General features: G+C 36.5%; 1 protein-coding gene across 1 annotated transcript; it reads right to left on the reverse strand.

Annotated features, from left to right (window-relative positions):
- Nucleotides 1–219: 219 nt before the first annotated feature.
- On the reverse strand, nucleotides 220–16,389 carry LOC132615382 (callose synthase 5). Its single transcript, XM_060329985.1, has 44 exons — nucleotides 16,346–16,389; nucleotides 16,115–16,155; nucleotides 14,273–14,637; nucleotides 13,899–13,999; nucleotides 13,319–13,440; nucleotides 13,121–13,217; nucleotides 12,887–12,997; nucleotides 12,659–12,787; nucleotides 12,464–12,556; nucleotides 12,091–12,182; nucleotides 11,829–11,955; nucleotides 11,556–11,693; nucleotides 11,397–11,473; nucleotides 11,214–11,292; nucleotides 11,012–11,137; nucleotides 10,798–10,912; nucleotides 10,329–10,666; nucleotides 9,631–9,683; nucleotides 9,486–9,546; nucleotides 9,315–9,396; nucleotides 9,184–9,233; nucleotides 9,018–9,104; nucleotides 8,155–8,277; nucleotides 7,929–8,024; nucleotides 7,763–7,846; nucleotides 7,532–7,692; nucleotides 6,719–6,842; nucleotides 6,548–6,642; nucleotides 6,312–6,429; nucleotides 6,075–6,226; nucleotides 5,690–5,799; nucleotides 5,450–5,575; nucleotides 5,294–5,362; nucleotides 4,407–4,596; nucleotides 4,185–4,296; nucleotides 3,977–4,096; nucleotides 3,788–3,903; nucleotides 3,618–3,701; nucleotides 2,842–2,954; nucleotides 2,485–2,714; nucleotides 1,493–2,290; nucleotides 1,349–1,399; nucleotides 1,041–1,226; nucleotides 220–820 (listed from the first exon to the last, which is right to left on the reverse strand). The coding sequence occupies exons 3-44, from the start codon at nucleotides 14,499–14,501 to the stop codon at nucleotides 590–592; spliced, it is 5,796 nt and encodes a 1,931-aa protein (XP_060185968.1). The 5' UTR covers nucleotides 14,502–14,637; nucleotides 16,115–16,155; nucleotides 16,346–16,389; the 3' UTR covers nucleotides 220–589.
- Nucleotides 16,390–17,175: the final 786 nt, after the last annotated feature.

Below are 17,175 nucleotides of genomic sequence, written 5' to 3' on the forward strand. Positions count from 1 at the left end.
TATGAAACGAGAATCTGCTAGTTCTTCCTTTTTCGTATCTTAATTTCTTTTGTGCTTTAGTACAATAAGTTACAACTAAAAATAATGTTGTGCTTGTATTATTGGAACAATTTTTTCTTTTTTTTGGTTACCATTTCATTGTGTCAGGTGGAAGGGAGAGTGGTTTCCCCTCCTTGCTAGCTCGTGGGAGAAAAAAATGGAAAGAAAAAGTTTGCACGCTTTTCTTTCAACAACTAATGGTCTCATGATCATACATATTGACCATTTATTCCAACAGTGTATCTTTTCTTTATTTCTCGCATTTATACTTGTTTTTCTTTTTTGTCTAGAATGATGGATCTGACCTAAAAGAGATAGAGTTCCGGCCAAGCTTGTTACATGAGCAATTATTTGTATTTATAACAAAGGATTGTACATCTTGTGCTGTAGTATTCTGAAACTATAAATATGCTAAGAAATTTTATATTCTACAAGATGTCCCGGACCAGGGAGCAGAAGGCTTGATGTGGAATTTTGAACAATGGTGTAAAAGTCATACTTCTGCTTTGCCAAAAAGATTGAGAATTGTCTCGTGTGACGATAACTAAGCTCACTTGTTCTTCTTCCCACCAGCAAGAATACGTTGAATCTGAAGCCCCCTGCTGAAGGCCTGGTTGAAGAGCAGCCTTGTCTGGAACTCAGAGACAAATGGGAACCAAGCAAGAACAGCAACGGGTGCAAAGATCACGAGCCCCATCAAGTAATCGTATCCTCTAGCTAGAGCCTTCACAGATCCCCACATTCCTATGCCCTTCACTACTGGCCTACATGCCTGTGCTATCTGCAGGGCAGATGACAAATGTTTCAGAATATATGTACACGCACTTATCTTAGTGTGCTATGTCAAACGCAAGTAAGTGTGTTTTTGTCAGATGCAATGAATCTGTCAAAATTGAAAAGAACGGCTCACTGATGTAGCCTCAATCTCACAGACTATTAGTAGCAAAATTGCAAACACTGAAACCTTTCTACGGATAAAATTGAAGATATGAAATAGTTACCGAAAGAAGAGCCCATCCAGTTGGCAAGAAGGCCAATAAGCTGGCAAAAATATCTCCAACAGTAAGACTTAAGAATTTGAACAGCATCACAAGGGTGACTATGAAGCCAATGAAAAGGAACAACTTCAGAAGCCTGAACATCAGCTGGAAATCAGCACTGAACTTCTTCCTGCCCAGGGACACAATCTGCCAGATAGAAAGTATGGTTTCAGAACTATGTATGGAAAGACAACCTTCTGTGAGGAGAGCTTAAATTAATTTTTTTCTAAAGTATGGTTTCAAGATGCAAGAGAGGTTCCAATACTGACCTTCAAAACGACCATGACGAACACAATGACCAACCAGGACAAACCATAAACCTGTGATCATCAAAACGAGGATTAGCATGTAAGTGGGATGACAATTACACTTCCATATATTGTATTGAAGCTGAAAATTCAAGATGTACTTACCATGATACTTTTATCACTATTGGACACATTTAGCTGATAAACAATTCCATACTGGAAAATTAAGAAGCGCATAGAAAGCAGAATTTCACAGAAGCGGCCAATTAGGCCAGAAAACTGCAGATGCTCTTGCTCTTCATCCCACCAAGACTCCCAACTCTTGGTTGCCGGGACACCAATGCCTCCATGGTTGCTTATCCACTTGGCCCAATCCTCCCAATCATCAACTATCTTTTGCCATTCAAATCCTGATGGATTAAAGAGGAAAGGAGCAAACAGCCATGAAACCACCATGAACCACATTGAGCCACTGAGAAGCAAGAAAGCTATAGAATCAGTAACAGCCACGCCAAAAATTTCATAAGCTATGAGCAAAATCATAATTTCCAGTGCTTTGGTGAAATGGCTCCTCGAGTACATCCTGTAGTTCTCAGCAAACTTCTCATGTCTCACGACAAAACCACGCCCAGTTGCTCTATATTTTGCGCCACCATGTAAAATTGTGCGGCCAAAGTAGTGGAGTTTTGTTCCAAGAGAGAAAGTAAAGAAAACAGCAGCCAACTGCAGGTTCATGATGATGATGTCACCTGCAGCAGTCCTGAAGCCTCTTTCCAGTCCAATCTCCATAACCATGGGCAGGGCCATCAATAAACCAAGTTGAACGACAGACTGTGAGGCCATTGCGGCTTTGAGAGCATCGTCACCCTTTGATCTTGCAACTTTGACAATGGACTGTTCCAGTCCACTCAGTGCGAGGTAGAGTTTACCATATAAAAATGCATAAACTGTGAGGACTACCAGCTGCAAGGAATAAAAAAATGATATCATAGGTATATCTCTTCTTTTATGGCATTTCGCGGAAGCAAAGTGATTGACGCACACGCTTAGAAATTGAAGTAATTGCAATATATTATATTTTTGAAGTAATGTAGTCCATTCCACCTGAGGTTAAACTTTATATATTAATGACATCAAATGTTAAATATAGGACTTACCATTGAGCTGATATAAAATCCAGTAGTTGTGAAATAACAGGATAGCATGCGGAAAAAATCAAAACGATGTCCTAATCTGTACAGATCTCGGCTAAGAGTCTGCTCTCCATTACCACATGCCACTTTTGCCTCAAAGAGAGAGATTTGGTTAAGACCAACATCTCTCCCCTTTCCAACTTGAATGTATTCATGGTGAGTAATATTTCCACGTCGCAACGTTGAATTGAAACCTATACAGCCAAACGTTATGAAACAATAAGGTGATCTGTCAATGCATAACAACAACAACAACAACATACTCAGTGTAATCCCACAAGGATCTGTCTATGCATCAATAGACATATTTCTAAAAGTTACCTGCAAATATGTCCTCACTGAGATTGATACCCCTTGAAGCTTTGCTAATTCCACCGCGAGTGATGTGGAAAATTCTGTCGAATACATCTGGATGTCCATAATGGAAGCGGACCCTAAAATCATCGAAGTATAATAGAAAATAAATCTCAGGGTCTATTCAGAAATCAGAATATAGCATAAATGTAAATCATTTAGATGTACCAGGTGAACTCTTAACTGCAAGAAAACCACTGAAAGAAAGTCCCCACTTCTCCTGATTTAGTTTCTAATAGAAGAATACTAGTTTTCTACTCCCCATTTCCATCTTGGAGAAAGAGAAAAAGTTACTTACCTATATTTGGTTCTTAGAAGGTTAGAGGGTAAGGGGGAAATTGTGAGAAACTAACTTGCTTACTTGCCCTTTTGATTTGATATTGGTGATTACTTCCAGTTGTTTGTTATAATTAGGACGGAAATAAAACAGATAAAAGCGCTCTTCCTGTCCAGTTTTGGATGGATTGAGAAAGCTGACCGGGAACATTCTCCAATTTGTCCATTTTTACTTGACCTTATTTATTCTTTAAAAAATAAGGGAAATGATATGTACCGCTCCACTTTTACTTCTACTCCTCCATCCCCCCTCTTTTCACCCAACCGCATAGATGAATAATGCAGGAAAAATAAAATAAAAACTCTTGAATAGCGCTACAAAGGTTTTTCCAAAAAATGATGCATTGATATGGAAATACAGGACTGTCATTCAGTAGTTTTATGCATTAAGGAACAGAAGAACATACTTCAAGGGCCTTGCAAGAACTCTCTGACCAATGGTGACAAAACTTGTCTCTTGATTAGACATAAACCAAGCCAAAGAAGAAACACTGCAATTTGGAAGATGTGAGGCATTATTAGATATGTCAAAAACCTAATGAAACTACAAAGGGTCTAGAAGAAATTATTATGCAACCTTCCAGTGAAGATATGCTCGCGAACACCCAAAATTGTAGGTGGTCGCACTCCATGATCTTCATTAAATTCCTCAAGAAGGTTACGCATTTTTAAGGCTTCCTCCAAGTAATTGTCCTGCAAGAGAAAGCATTAAGTTATTATTTTCTGACTACTTATCTTTATCTATTTCAACTCAGTCTCACTTCACCTGATTCATGTCAATGGTCTGAAGAGCTTCCCCACGAGAGAAGATGATTGCATGATTCTGATTTTCAGGTTTTCCTTCTCCTACCTTTGCTGCACCAGGCAACTTTATACGGTATATTTCCTTCAAACAGAGGTCATAGAAGGAATCAGGACTTGTAGCGCAAAGAATCAATCACAGGCAATATTTAAGATACAAGAACACTGATAACCTGATCAAGATTATCAACTGCTTTCACCAACACTGAATAATAAACTTTCTGAGTTTTTCCACCTTCCCGTTCTTCGACTTCATCAATATATGCTACACGGAGAGAGGGGTTGCTGCACAGGTAAAGGAGAGAGAAATTTTCAGCAGTATTCTAAGTATATTAAAGTATAGGAGAATACAACTTTTAGTTTTTCCTTGTTTATTTGGAAAAATAGAAACTTACTTGACCATCAAGTTCAGAATATCAGTTGCATGCCGATCTCCACTTCGCTTTTGAATTCCATAATTCTGGCAGGTGGCGACATAAGTGAATTTCATGTCAGCCACAGCTTCTAATTGAGCATACAATGATCTTTGGCTTTTCTTATCCTCCTCGGATGGTACTGTAACAGCTTTGTATCCTTCGAGAATCTCTGCAAAAAAATAGTCAAATGTAGTGTTCTACCAGAAAGGAAAGCACTTGGTACCCTATTTTAAGCACCTTAGGCAACATATTGGTAAAACAGACTAAGCAGCAAAAAAATGTCGGTTGTTTAACAGTGTACGTGTTCTCTTCATGTTGCATAATATAACTCGCTATAATCTCTTAAACATAACATAAGTAGAAACAGTTCTTTTCCATTCATTCATTGATAGCTCCCGTTACCATGCAACAGAACCAACCACCATAATAAATTCTGGTATGATAAACTAAGTGATACTTGACATGTAAAACTAGTACAGAACTGGGAAACTTTTAGTGTTTGCATGAAAAGTATATAGAGTTTTTACACCTAAAAGGAACCTTAAATCCATAAGAACTCAAAAGCTCTCAGACCACAGATGTATCAGAAGGCAAATACATGTACATATCACTTATGTGGATCCTATTGTTGGTTCAGATGGCTACTTGTAGACCATAGCTTGCCTGAATAAACTTCAGCTGCCAATTATGTCAAGCACATATCATATGCAAGGGAAAAAACTTAGAGCAGATAGCAATTATTTCTTACTAAAGAATATTCAGCAGATGTAGCTCATTATTTCTTATATTACAAGAACTGCCAAGGTTCTTAGCCCAAAGATAAAATCTCTTCACAGGAAAATGGCTTTAAAAATATTATGGGTTACCTCCTTCAGAAGCCATGTCAAGAAACGCTTGAAGCTTCAAGGCCCTCCTGTAGTACATCATTCCTCTTACTGAAAAGAATAAACAGTAACAATAAACAATCGATAGGAAACTGTTAAGTTCAAAAGAACATGACAAGAAAAAGTATTGTAAGGTGCCTGTTCTGCAGAGAGTCTGTCCCCTTAATGAGGCCCAATGACGGAGCTGCAAGATGTTTTCTTCATTTTCCCAGACCTCTGATTCCTTTTTACACCCAAGACGTTCCATGAAGTTATTCCATTCATCTAGAAGGAAATGAAGTGGTGTCAAATAGACAAGAAAATACACCAATAAAATAGGAAGAGGAACATCATACTGAAAGGAAGTTCATTTTCAAGTAGTTGATAATAGAATGAAACCTGGATAAATCTTTTGGAGGTAGTAAATGATTGATACACCGTCTTCATTTTCCATCTCAAGATCACCTTTTGAGTAGACAGTTTCCTCACTGTAGTATGGGGTCATGACACTGCATATGAAGAAATATAATTGCAAAACTGAAGTGTGGATGATAGTACAATGGATCGATCTGCCACTCTTTACATACTAATAGTGTGTTTTCATGACTATAATAATGCAACATTACTAATTAACTTCTTATAATTTGATTGTTACCTGACTAGAAATCTAAATATTTACTGCATGCCATAGGAAAGTCAAATTTTCAAAGGAGAAAGCTCAAACTCATCAGATAATTTATCCATAAACTTGACGATGTATGCCATAGTGGATTATGAGCAGCACCTGAATGAAAGCATTTTGCGCACTCGAGGTGCACGTGGCATTTCCATGAACAATGAATTTGTGAAAAAGTGAACCCTTCGACGTGCTTCAAGGTTTGTGGGAACTTCAACTGCTGATTCTCTTACAGTTAAGAGAAGATACAGACGCCGAATCTGAGAAAAAATCAACATGATGTTTCTTTCACTGTTTATCCATTAATTGAAGACAAATCATATGATCATACACATATCAAATGACCTGTTCTTCCCACTGTGCTGTTACTGGAGGAGGGAATGCAATAGCTGTTCTTGAGTCAGTATTAGCAAACAGTTGTTTCCCAGAATCCCTTCCATTATGACCAAGTTCTACTAGTTCCCTGAAACAATTATACAAGACCAGTACAAAAAATCAAATTGAATATCTTAAATAACACCAATTCTAAGCATTTATATTATCTAAAAAACTCATCCTAAAATGGCGCAGAATTCACTAACCCGATTTCATTCACCATCATGTCACGGGTCACTATTTCTAACATATCCTGCAGTGCTATGACAACGCTGTTCCTTTTAGATGGATCACCATCTCTCTGCAACAAGAAAGAAAGTGAAATATCCGGCATATGAAGTTTCACTGCTACAGACACCAGTCAGTGTATCACTTACCAGTATCTCAAGTAGGTCTACAAATTTCTTACAAAGGTTTTGCAAAGGTCCTGTTCTGAAATTCGCAAGGAACGTGTTCTTTGAAATGCTGTTTTCAACTTCTTTTATAATGATTCCTATGATCCTAGACACACAAATTAGACAGGATTAAGAATATATGCTTGTAATGAAGAAGTATTAAGATGTCATTTGATGCAGAAATTGGAAGGACCACATTAAACAGTTGAAATGATGCATGAAGGTCACAAACTACATGTAGATATGTTGCATCACCACATTATACAGGGTCGCAGATATGTGCTTCCACAGAGGTACCAAAATAATGGTTCAACAGAAAGATTAAATGGGAGAACAGGTAGGAGAGAAGTAAAGATTAGAGAGAATGCAACTTATTTTTCAAAAGACAAACAACACAGGTTAAACCAGACAGTTAACTGCATAAAAAGAGAATTAAAAAAACAACAAGAACTAGAACTCTGATAACCCAATTCAAGGACTTAAAAGAAGCAAAAAACGTATAAAAAAGACCATTCTTATGAAACAAAAGCACCAGTGAGCTAAACCTAAGGTGATTCAACAAAAAAAATCACTGTACCGGAAAGCCAAGCATTACGGCATACTACAGCTGGAGAAAGCGTTTTCTGGCTAAATGAACAAAAGAAGGGGGTAGCAGAGAGGAAAGAAACAAGTTCCAAATGATCCTGATGTATATTCAAGAATATATTTGAATTCAGATGCATGTGTTCATGAAGTTGAATGATGACGAAACTACAATAATGATTCTTAGATCTATGAATCAGCTGAATAAGCAACCTTTTCTCAGTTTCTCCGACAACCAGGGCATTAAGAACAAGTTTAAAAGATTCATAACATTCAATGACGGCACACTTCATGTATTCATCCGCACATATGCGCTTCCATAGGTCAGCATCTCTGGAACGAAATTGTAAAGCCATGTCCAATGCAATTGGAATCTGCAAATGGAAGACAGTCAATCAGTGCAGAAGAAATTAAAACAGAAGTGCATCAGCTGACAGTCTTTACCTTGCTAGCAAGCAAAAAGGGTGGCCATTGAATCACTTTTAGACTGGGGTCTGAGGAATAAGGAACAAGTAATAGGTCCATCTCCCTGAAATAATGTGCAGACAGTTCAATTCTCAATGTACGAAGAACCAACTAGAAAACAAAAAAGATGAGTTAAGGGACTTTTCCTATCACTTATAAGATCCTCTTCGCGAAAACTGCATATAAATTCATTCCATAACTGAGCGAATTTTGCAGCTTCACTTCTCTTGCTTGGTGAAACCTAGACATCCAAAAAGAATATATTTTATAAGATTTTTCACTTTTCCAAGTCTTTGGCAATCTATTTATCTTTATGGATCTGAAGAATGAAAAGCATATATACGATGGAAAATGTGAGTTGCAAAAGAAACCTCATTAAAACTCTTGGAGAGGGAAAATCCCTTTTTCTCAGTTTTGTCGTTAGGCACCAAGTAAGTGTTGAATGCACCAGGCAGAGATTGAAATCTTGACCTCAACATGCCTAAAGTTCTTATCTGTGTGAAAGAAAGCAACAAAAAGAGCAGCACCATACGTTAATAAAGATTTAATAAGCTCAAACAAATTAAAAATGATAATTTAATAAGATGAAAGCATAGTTTTTCAGGAAAGCATATTTCAATTGCTTCCTAACCTAAAATATCTCAACCAACCCTGATCTTTGATGCAGCAGATTCCACTAGTAACAATTGAGTGACGGAACATAGTTATGCTACCATAAAAGGAACTACTACTTATAAAATAGTTATACATGGATAATTAGTTGCAACTATAATTGTAGTAATGCAGTTCACTGACTTCCTAACCAGCCTTTATCACTGTCCACAAACATTTAAGTTTGGCCTAACTCTCTTTTCTGTAAACAAAAGAAGACACTTCAGATATGCTTCTGCAATCTACTGATGATCACTGCTCCTAATACTCTATAACAACCTTCTTAAATTGGAATTATTTCCGAACAAAAAGAAGTACATTGAAGAAATAGGTTAACAAACAATACAAAGGTTAACCCACTTTCAATTATGCTCATTTCTGTCTCCACTAACCTGATGTAAGGAACATCACTACTATGTAGTGCTTTACCCCAGACACCATAATGAGCAGCAATAATCAAGTTATCTCTAAACTAATAGATCTTATTTCAGTAAGATAAGATCTATTATCAAGTGACAAGACACCATATAAAAAATTGACAGAAAAATAAATGTTAATCAAGATGCATTCTGAAAGTCATTACCTCACCCAGACGATCAAAGGCTCCTATAACACCACCACACAAAGTTGAGAAAATAGCATACCATATTTGAGCGTCCATAAAGTAAACCTGTATAAATTTGGAGTAAACTATTTACTAGTAAAAGATAACCATGAAGCATGTAAAATGAAACAAAGACAAGGCATACCATGACAACTGGTGCCCACAGGGCAACCACAGCCCCCCAGTTGCTCCTAGCTGCACAGATAGGATATATTCATAAGCATCAATTTGGAGACAGAGAATACGAAAAAAGTGAGTGAAATTTGGAATATATACCATCAGGGAAGAACTCATGCCAAGCATACTGAACGCGAGTGATGTCCATTATCATTTTCGTGGGTTTTATAAGAGGTTTTATCTGAAGACACATATGTACCATGATTAGAAGATAAACACAACTACCACGTCCCATTCCAAAGAAGAGCAACGGAATAGACATCCAATTACCTGAATAAAGTAGCTGAACGCAAATTTTGCACAAAGAAGTAGCACCCAGAAGAGAGTATACCTGATACAAGAAGTGAAGCAACCGATAGAGCAAATGTCGAACATAATTAAGAGAAAGTTGGAAGTAAAAGACTTGTTAACATACTTTATTAGCGCAAATTGACTTTCATGCATTCCCCTCCCAACATATATTCTTGGCTGCAGAAAAACAAGCAGGCAGGCAGTTAAATAATGCTCGCTTTAGAAAATAAAATATTGACCTATAACTCGTATGAGTGGACAAAATATATGAGCTGTTATGCCTTATGGAAATAGATAACTGGATGAACTCTATCCTATTTTTGCAAATGCTAAACCATATGATCAGAGTACAAAGAAATTCAAACAAGCAAAGTTCATCTGAATTCGAAACATATAAAGTTTCTCATAGATTCATTCAAGTTGCGCCCTTGATATCTAAACTGCTCTACCTCTTTTCCCAGGATTTATGTTCTTTCAGCCATCGTTTTTGAGAAGCGTGGGATCCATCAGTGTAAATCTTAAAATCCTTTTGAAATACTATGTATTATTTCATATATAGAAGATCTTCACAATTCATAGGGACTCAAAACGAAAAAATCTGATGTATTATTGGTGGTTAACCAAAGGAAAACACAATAAAGTCCAGATGTGGTGAAAGAAGAAACAGAAGATAGAATAAGAATAAAGAATTTGCTTTCAGCTCAAGAAATTGATTAACTGCAGATAGCACGTAAGCCTTCTTGAATGACATCAGGAAAATAAAATGTTCATGAGAAATTAAACAAATGCATTTTCGCTGGTCAGAAGGTGTTTTGTTGTTACCTGTGACCACCACAGAAGAAACCTTACAACAAGCCAATCCGAGTTCTCAATCCATCGACGGAGCATTGGGAAAATAAACAAAGCTGCAGTAAGTAAATTGGGTAGTAGGTATACAGCCACGGCCATTAGATACAAAGGAGGAATGCCCTTCATCTTGTCTAGAAATGTCAGCGAATTCCGAATCTTCGTAAATAGATCTGAATTGCTTTCTTGGACATAAAATAGTGGGAGTATGATAGACCATGCAAGGCTGACAATTATCTTCAGAACGTTCCTCAGAACATCTGTGAACTTCCATCTATGATAGCCCGGAAAGTTCAGAATAAGGTCCAGGATACCTAATGCAAAAACAAGGCATGGTTATTTTCCTACTAAACCGCTACTAATAACATGTAATATAGAAATAATAAGAGTAGAAAATCTTACGAGACATTAGTGCAATTTCAAAGAAATTCATAGATTTACGTACTTTGGAGAAAGCGTAGTAACGCTGCTGTTATGAAAATACTGGACAGGTTGTACAAAGAATCCTTCTTAAATATATCCAACACAGGAATATCACTCCATGCAAATATGACCATGGCCTGCAAGAGTCCATTCCGAGAATGGCCCAAAACGAAACAAGTAAGCTATAAGGAACAGAGAAACATTATTTAGTAAAATTGACAGTTTGAATTTTCCACCTGCAAAGCCAGGAGAAAAAATGTCCAAAGACGGTCATAGCTTCGGAAGATATGCCAAAATGACCGGGTCTCAACGAAGTAGGATTTTCCCATTTTTCCGGGCTTTCTATTAGCAGCTCCTTTTCCCTGTAATAGCATTCATTAGGTAAATAACTCTTCTGCTGATAGAAGCAGAAACTTTTGATGAAAGTACAAGTCATACTTGGGTGGTATCGCGTGTTGATTTGAAGAATTCTCCATCATCACGCATTGGCCAACCTAAAGAAAAGCAATCTTGCGACCTGAACAGCGTATATCAAATCCAATGAGTACATATGAAACCATTTGTCATTTTGTTATTTCTATTGTCACAGTAGTGAAGTTATTGTTCTAATTAAACAAGTACCAGAAAAACTCATTCAGATCATCATAATTGCACCAATTTGAGTATGGTGCTTTTCCATTTTTGCTTTTTTTGGCTTCCTGGAAGGGCAAATCATCGTTACAACATCTGTAAAAAGGAAACTTGAAGTGGAAGCAAATGCAGATATACGAGACATATTACCTTATCAATCACACGATAAATGGGAGTAATGACCTTTCGCAGGAAAGATTCATCATCCCCACCATAAGAAGGCTTGATATTTTCTCCAGTGACAATGCTGACATTTCCTGCTAAGAGGCCATGGAGTTCATATGCCATCTGAATTAACAAAGTAGAAGTTATTTTCGCATTTAAGGAAGGATTCAACTGCAAATGTGTGTTGCTGTAGGTGTAAATTTTTTACATCTATAGACAAGAAGTGGTGGTATAAAAGAAGATTAATGAACCACTCACATTATGGAAGATGTAACATAGACACTCTGGCATAAAGCGAACATTAGCTGCTTCACCCCAGATTAGAAGGTAAAGGCCCATGTAAAGTATCTTTCTCTGTTGCGCTTCTTGTTGGTTTTGAGGGAGCCTAAATGCAGTAAGTTTGTTTCATGAAAATGGTACTCAATATTTATGGTTTTTACATTTCTAAAAGCCTTAAAGAGCAAAAGCATATGAGAGAATGTCCACTTGAAAGAAAGTATATGTACTGCCAATATCTTACCGTAAACTGTGTTTTTTCCCCAAGTATTTACACCATGTTTTGTAGTTTTTGAACAACTTGTTCATTAGAGCATCCACAGCTCGATCGTCAAGCTACATGGGAAACAATAGTTTATAAGAACAGATTTTGATTTTATTACTTCTTGTATAGGTTGGCTTTCTTGCTATTAATAAATCCAGACAAATAAAAAAAATGCATTTACTCTAGAGTCTAGACTAATCAATTCAGAAGGAGACTGATAAGAAAATTAAGTAATAGAAAGCATTTATATCCAAGGTAAAATGAATAAGAAATCTTAGGAGCATCGGATATATTAGATATTGAACATAATGATAAAAAGAGATATCATAAGTTAGCTAGATGTGATACATGCCTTATTAAGTGGCTCAGCCTTGGGGATTAGCCTTATATGAATATTCGCAAGGAGCAAACTCAAATTCTCCCGCTGGTTTCTTACGTTATCCCTCTGCAGACAGCACACAAAGGTTAACAATATCTCATTCTGAACAAAGACCTGAGTAGAGTCTCAAGCAATTATAATCTCATTCTTTGAATTAGAAACTGTTACCTGAAACCCAAACATGGCCCTTAGCCAATCTAGAACATCCAGTTCTCCTGTTTTCTGCCTCTGTTGTTCAAATGAAGCTGGCCAATTCAACCCACGTGTATTCGAGAGAGCAGAAACGGCTGCTTTAACCTGGTGAGTAGTTTTTTAAAGGGAAAGCTAAGAGATCTTGACCTACTATGTCAAACTACATGTGCCTATATTTCCTCTACGTATGTGTTTATGTAGTACCTCTTCAAGTTGCATAATGGACTGGGATGCTCCAGCAGAATCCAGGGGGAGAATATTATAGGGGGCATATATTTCCTTTTTGGCCTGAACATCATTCGCTGCGGCAATGATCTGTTCAAAAATTCATGTCAGTCAATTCTTGCATAGAATCCTCCAGTGAATGCCAGAAAAGTTGAGAACTTTTAAGTGGAACATTCGTAATTGTGCACCTAAGTTTTAATATTAGTAACTGACCTCAGGAGCAACTTCATCAACTTTTTCAGACTTGTTAACAGCACAAAGAACTTCAAAAAGCACTCCAGCAGTCTGATATGCTTTACCGAGCTGAGCTCTGTTTTCAAAAGATTAAAGAAACTTTGCAACAATTAGTACCGAGACACAGTAACACACTTATAAAGAGCATATTTATGAAACCAAGAGAGTTACAGTTACCTGTCTGCTTGTTCTCCCTTGTTAAGAGACACGACATACTGCTCATAGTATTGCTTGTAAAAGCTCTCAATTTCTCGTGCATCAGTCTTTTTCACCCGAGAAGCAAGACTCGATGCATTGTCCTGAATGAAAGCAATTCCTTCAGCTAAACCCTTATACTAAACGATTGGGAACTCTGAGGACCTAAAACGATTGACTCAACCGTGCTCTACCGGTAATTAATCGTTATAAACCCCTAAAACACCAGGGAAATTCTGGAAATATAATACTAAAATGTTTTGACTATCAAATTATGCACCGTTTCAAGCATTTTGTAGATGGTTTTTTGCATGCACCCGCCTTTACATTCTGAAAAAGTCATCTCTCTATCTTTAAGTGACAGAACTAGCTGCCCTAAATAAATTATTCCCCTATCAAACTGAGCAACTTATTAAATAACTGAACCGAACCGGTTTAATGTCTCCTAATAACCCAATCTCCAACAGCTTGATTTTTCTCCCTTAAGTTCAATTAATTCTAATTTAAAAACAATAAAGAGGAAAATAAAAATAAATAAATAAATAAATCAAATCATACGTACACGCTCTAAACGTTGGAAGAGATTGGTTTTGAATTGTCGAACACCACGTCCACCTGAGGTAGGGTCCAATCTATGCGCCTTCTCAAACGCATAGAACCGACCTATAACAACGAAACCAAACACAAAAAATAGGGGAAATGAGAAATTGCTTATTAGCTAGGGTCATAGATATTTATCACATTTTGATTCAAAATAATTTTATGTTACAGAGAAATTTCACTTCCACTTACAAATTTTCAAATAAAATGCATGTCCAAACATAAATTCAAATTCCAAAAGTCACAATTTCAAAGAAGTCAAATTTTTAACTTCAAAATCTCTGGAAATACAAGAGTTTAGATTAATGTGTATATAGAGTTTAGGAGAAGACATACATAGATAGGCGACGCGAGGGCGTTCATTTTGGATTTCTCTGGCGACACGAAGGATAGGTGCAATGGACTGGAGAGAAGAGGGAACAACCTCATTGTCAAACACCTCCATAGAGAAGGTAGTAGTGGCGGCACTACGTGAAGGCCGTCGAGTTAGTGACGACGGCCCTACGCCACCACCGACCGGTGTTTGGGGTTCCATTCCCTCCACCGGTCTCGCCGGATTCGTCATCCTAAGTTTTGTCCTCTCCTAATCAGTGTTGTCGAGTAGCTTAGCTAACTGAATGTAGCTTTGGCTTCGACACCACCGCTCTCTCTTCCACCTCCTCCAGCTCCTTCTCGTTTCTCCCTCTCTTCCCCTTCAATTTCTGTTCAAATTATACATCCATTATCATCATCAGAATATTATACATTCACTCATAAAGCCATGATCAAACAAAACTGATTCACGAAAGTTAACCATTGTAAATCCACATATATAGACACATACTCATCATATACTCATAATCATGCATTTACAGACAGATATATACATTATCATCATCAGAATATACATTCATCACGTAAAAAACTTATTCACAAAAGTTAAACCAGGTAAATCCACGTAGACACATAATCATCATACATTCATAATCATGCTGCCAGTACTACATTCATCATTAAACACATAAACGACATTCACGATCCATTCCAATTTCTTCCGTTCAATTTCTGTGCAAAATAACTTGTATCATACATCCATTATCATCATCAGAATATACATTCACTCATATAGCCATCAATATTCACGATCAAACACGTAAAAAATTAACTGATTCAAAAATGTTAAACCATGCAAATCCACATATACATACATTGTACACATAATCATCATACATTCACTCATATTCACGTTCAATTTCTGTTCAAATTAAATATCTCGTATGATACATCCATAATCATCATCAGGATATACATTCACTCATATAGCCATCACTTTTTTCATGATCAAACACGTAAAAAACTAATTTACAGAATTTAAACCATGTAACTCCACATAGACACATAATCATCATACATTCACTCATATAGCCATCAATATTCACGTAAAAACTGATTCACAAAAGTTAAACCATGTAAATCCATAAATCCACAGACACATAATCATCACACATTCATAATCATGATGCCACTACATACATTCATCACCATTTAAACACATAAACACATGTTATACATTCAAAATCAGGATCAGATATGTAGATTCAGGTATTCACTAATCTTAACCGGCTGATATTTACAGTACTTATAAAACATGTATAATGAAGATCTTATATGTTTAATGCTCCATCTATATTCATGATAATCAAACATACGCAAAAACCTTCTCCTAAATCCATTTTCATGATTCGGACACATAAAGAGGCTCGTTTCTGGAATAAACGTACATATACATTCATATATATATATATGCATGCATAAACACACAAATATATACAAACATACATTCATAAATCATACACTATCAATATCATGTACTATATATACACACAAAAACGGATCAACTAATTCATACAAAATCTGAAAGTACTCTCGATAGAAATTTACAAGTGAACCAGCTGTATAATGAATATATTGTGTGTACGTTAATTCTACAGCTATATAAGTTCACGATAATAAACCTTCTTATAAATCCATAATCATGATCAGACAACTCATAAACAGGCTCATTTCCGAAACTTAACGTACGTATACATGCATGCATAAACACACACACACACACATATATATATGAGCATACATTCATACATTATCATGTAAATACTATATACAGAAAAACGGATCCATTAATTAATAGAAACTTACGGTTGAAGCTTGACAATGAAGAATAGAAGCAAAGCCTCTGCCTGAAAATCACCACGCACGAAGGAGAGCAAAAAAACAAACTGAATCAATTAAACTACAAAGACAAATGAAATTTAGTTTTAGCTGAAATCTGAGCTTTAATATAACACGTTCATATGAAATTTCTAGAGAGAGGGATGGTAAATTGAGTGGTGAAATTATTACGTATTAATGTAAAGTATTAAAACGTACCAAGCGGAGGCCAAAAAAGAGAAGAGAGAGAGAGGTGTCCGGATAGTGGGAGAGGAGGGAATGGAGGGAAGGTTTTAAAACCAAAGGAGAAAGTGAGATTCAGTTCACTCAACGGACACGTGGACGGCCCACCGTAATTTCCGCTGATTCTGTTACAACTCTTAAACTGATGGTGAGTAATATTTTCAGCCAACTCTCAACACCAAGTTGTATTAAAACTTTAATTTTCAGTTTTTTGTGGGTAATAATACACAAAAGTCCTCTCGATTTATGACTTAAATTATTACGTGTGATTTTTAACTTCAAATAACTGATTAGCATATGGTCGTATATAATGATTATTTATTTTCGACTAAGCTTGTATAGGAAAACAAATTCATTCGAATTTCTACGTAAAAAGACCAATTACCATTTCTACCACTGGTGTGATTTTTTTTTTTTTCCAGTGAGTTGGAACTCATGTCATTGACTACCACAACATTGCTAATTTAGCAATAATATTGTTTAATTTAGTAATATTCTTGGACCAAGTGTTATTATGTCTTGGTAAATGGTATTAATCCTCAGCTTCTCAATTTGCTAGCAGTAACTCATATGATTATAATTATCAAGAAATGAAAGCAAAGTTGGTATTTGAGTTCAAGTTGTGGCCTCTACTGTCAAGTTGTGCAATTAAAAGATAAAGGGAAGGCATAAAGGAGTGCGAAAAAGGAAGAAAAAAAAAATCAGACATAGATGAGAGGTTATTTTCTTAATGTCAGACCATCGGGTCAATGCTAACACACTTATGTTTTGCCTCAAAATGAAAGGGGAGAGTGATGGTCCTCAAT

The sequence above is a fragment of the Lycium barbarum genome, chromosome 10, assembly GCF_019175385.1.
Source record: "Lycium barbarum isolate Lr01 chromosome 10, ASM1917538v2, whole genome shotgun sequence".
NCBI lineage: Eukaryota > Viridiplantae > Streptophyta > Magnoliopsida > Solanales > Solanaceae > Lycium > Lycium barbarum.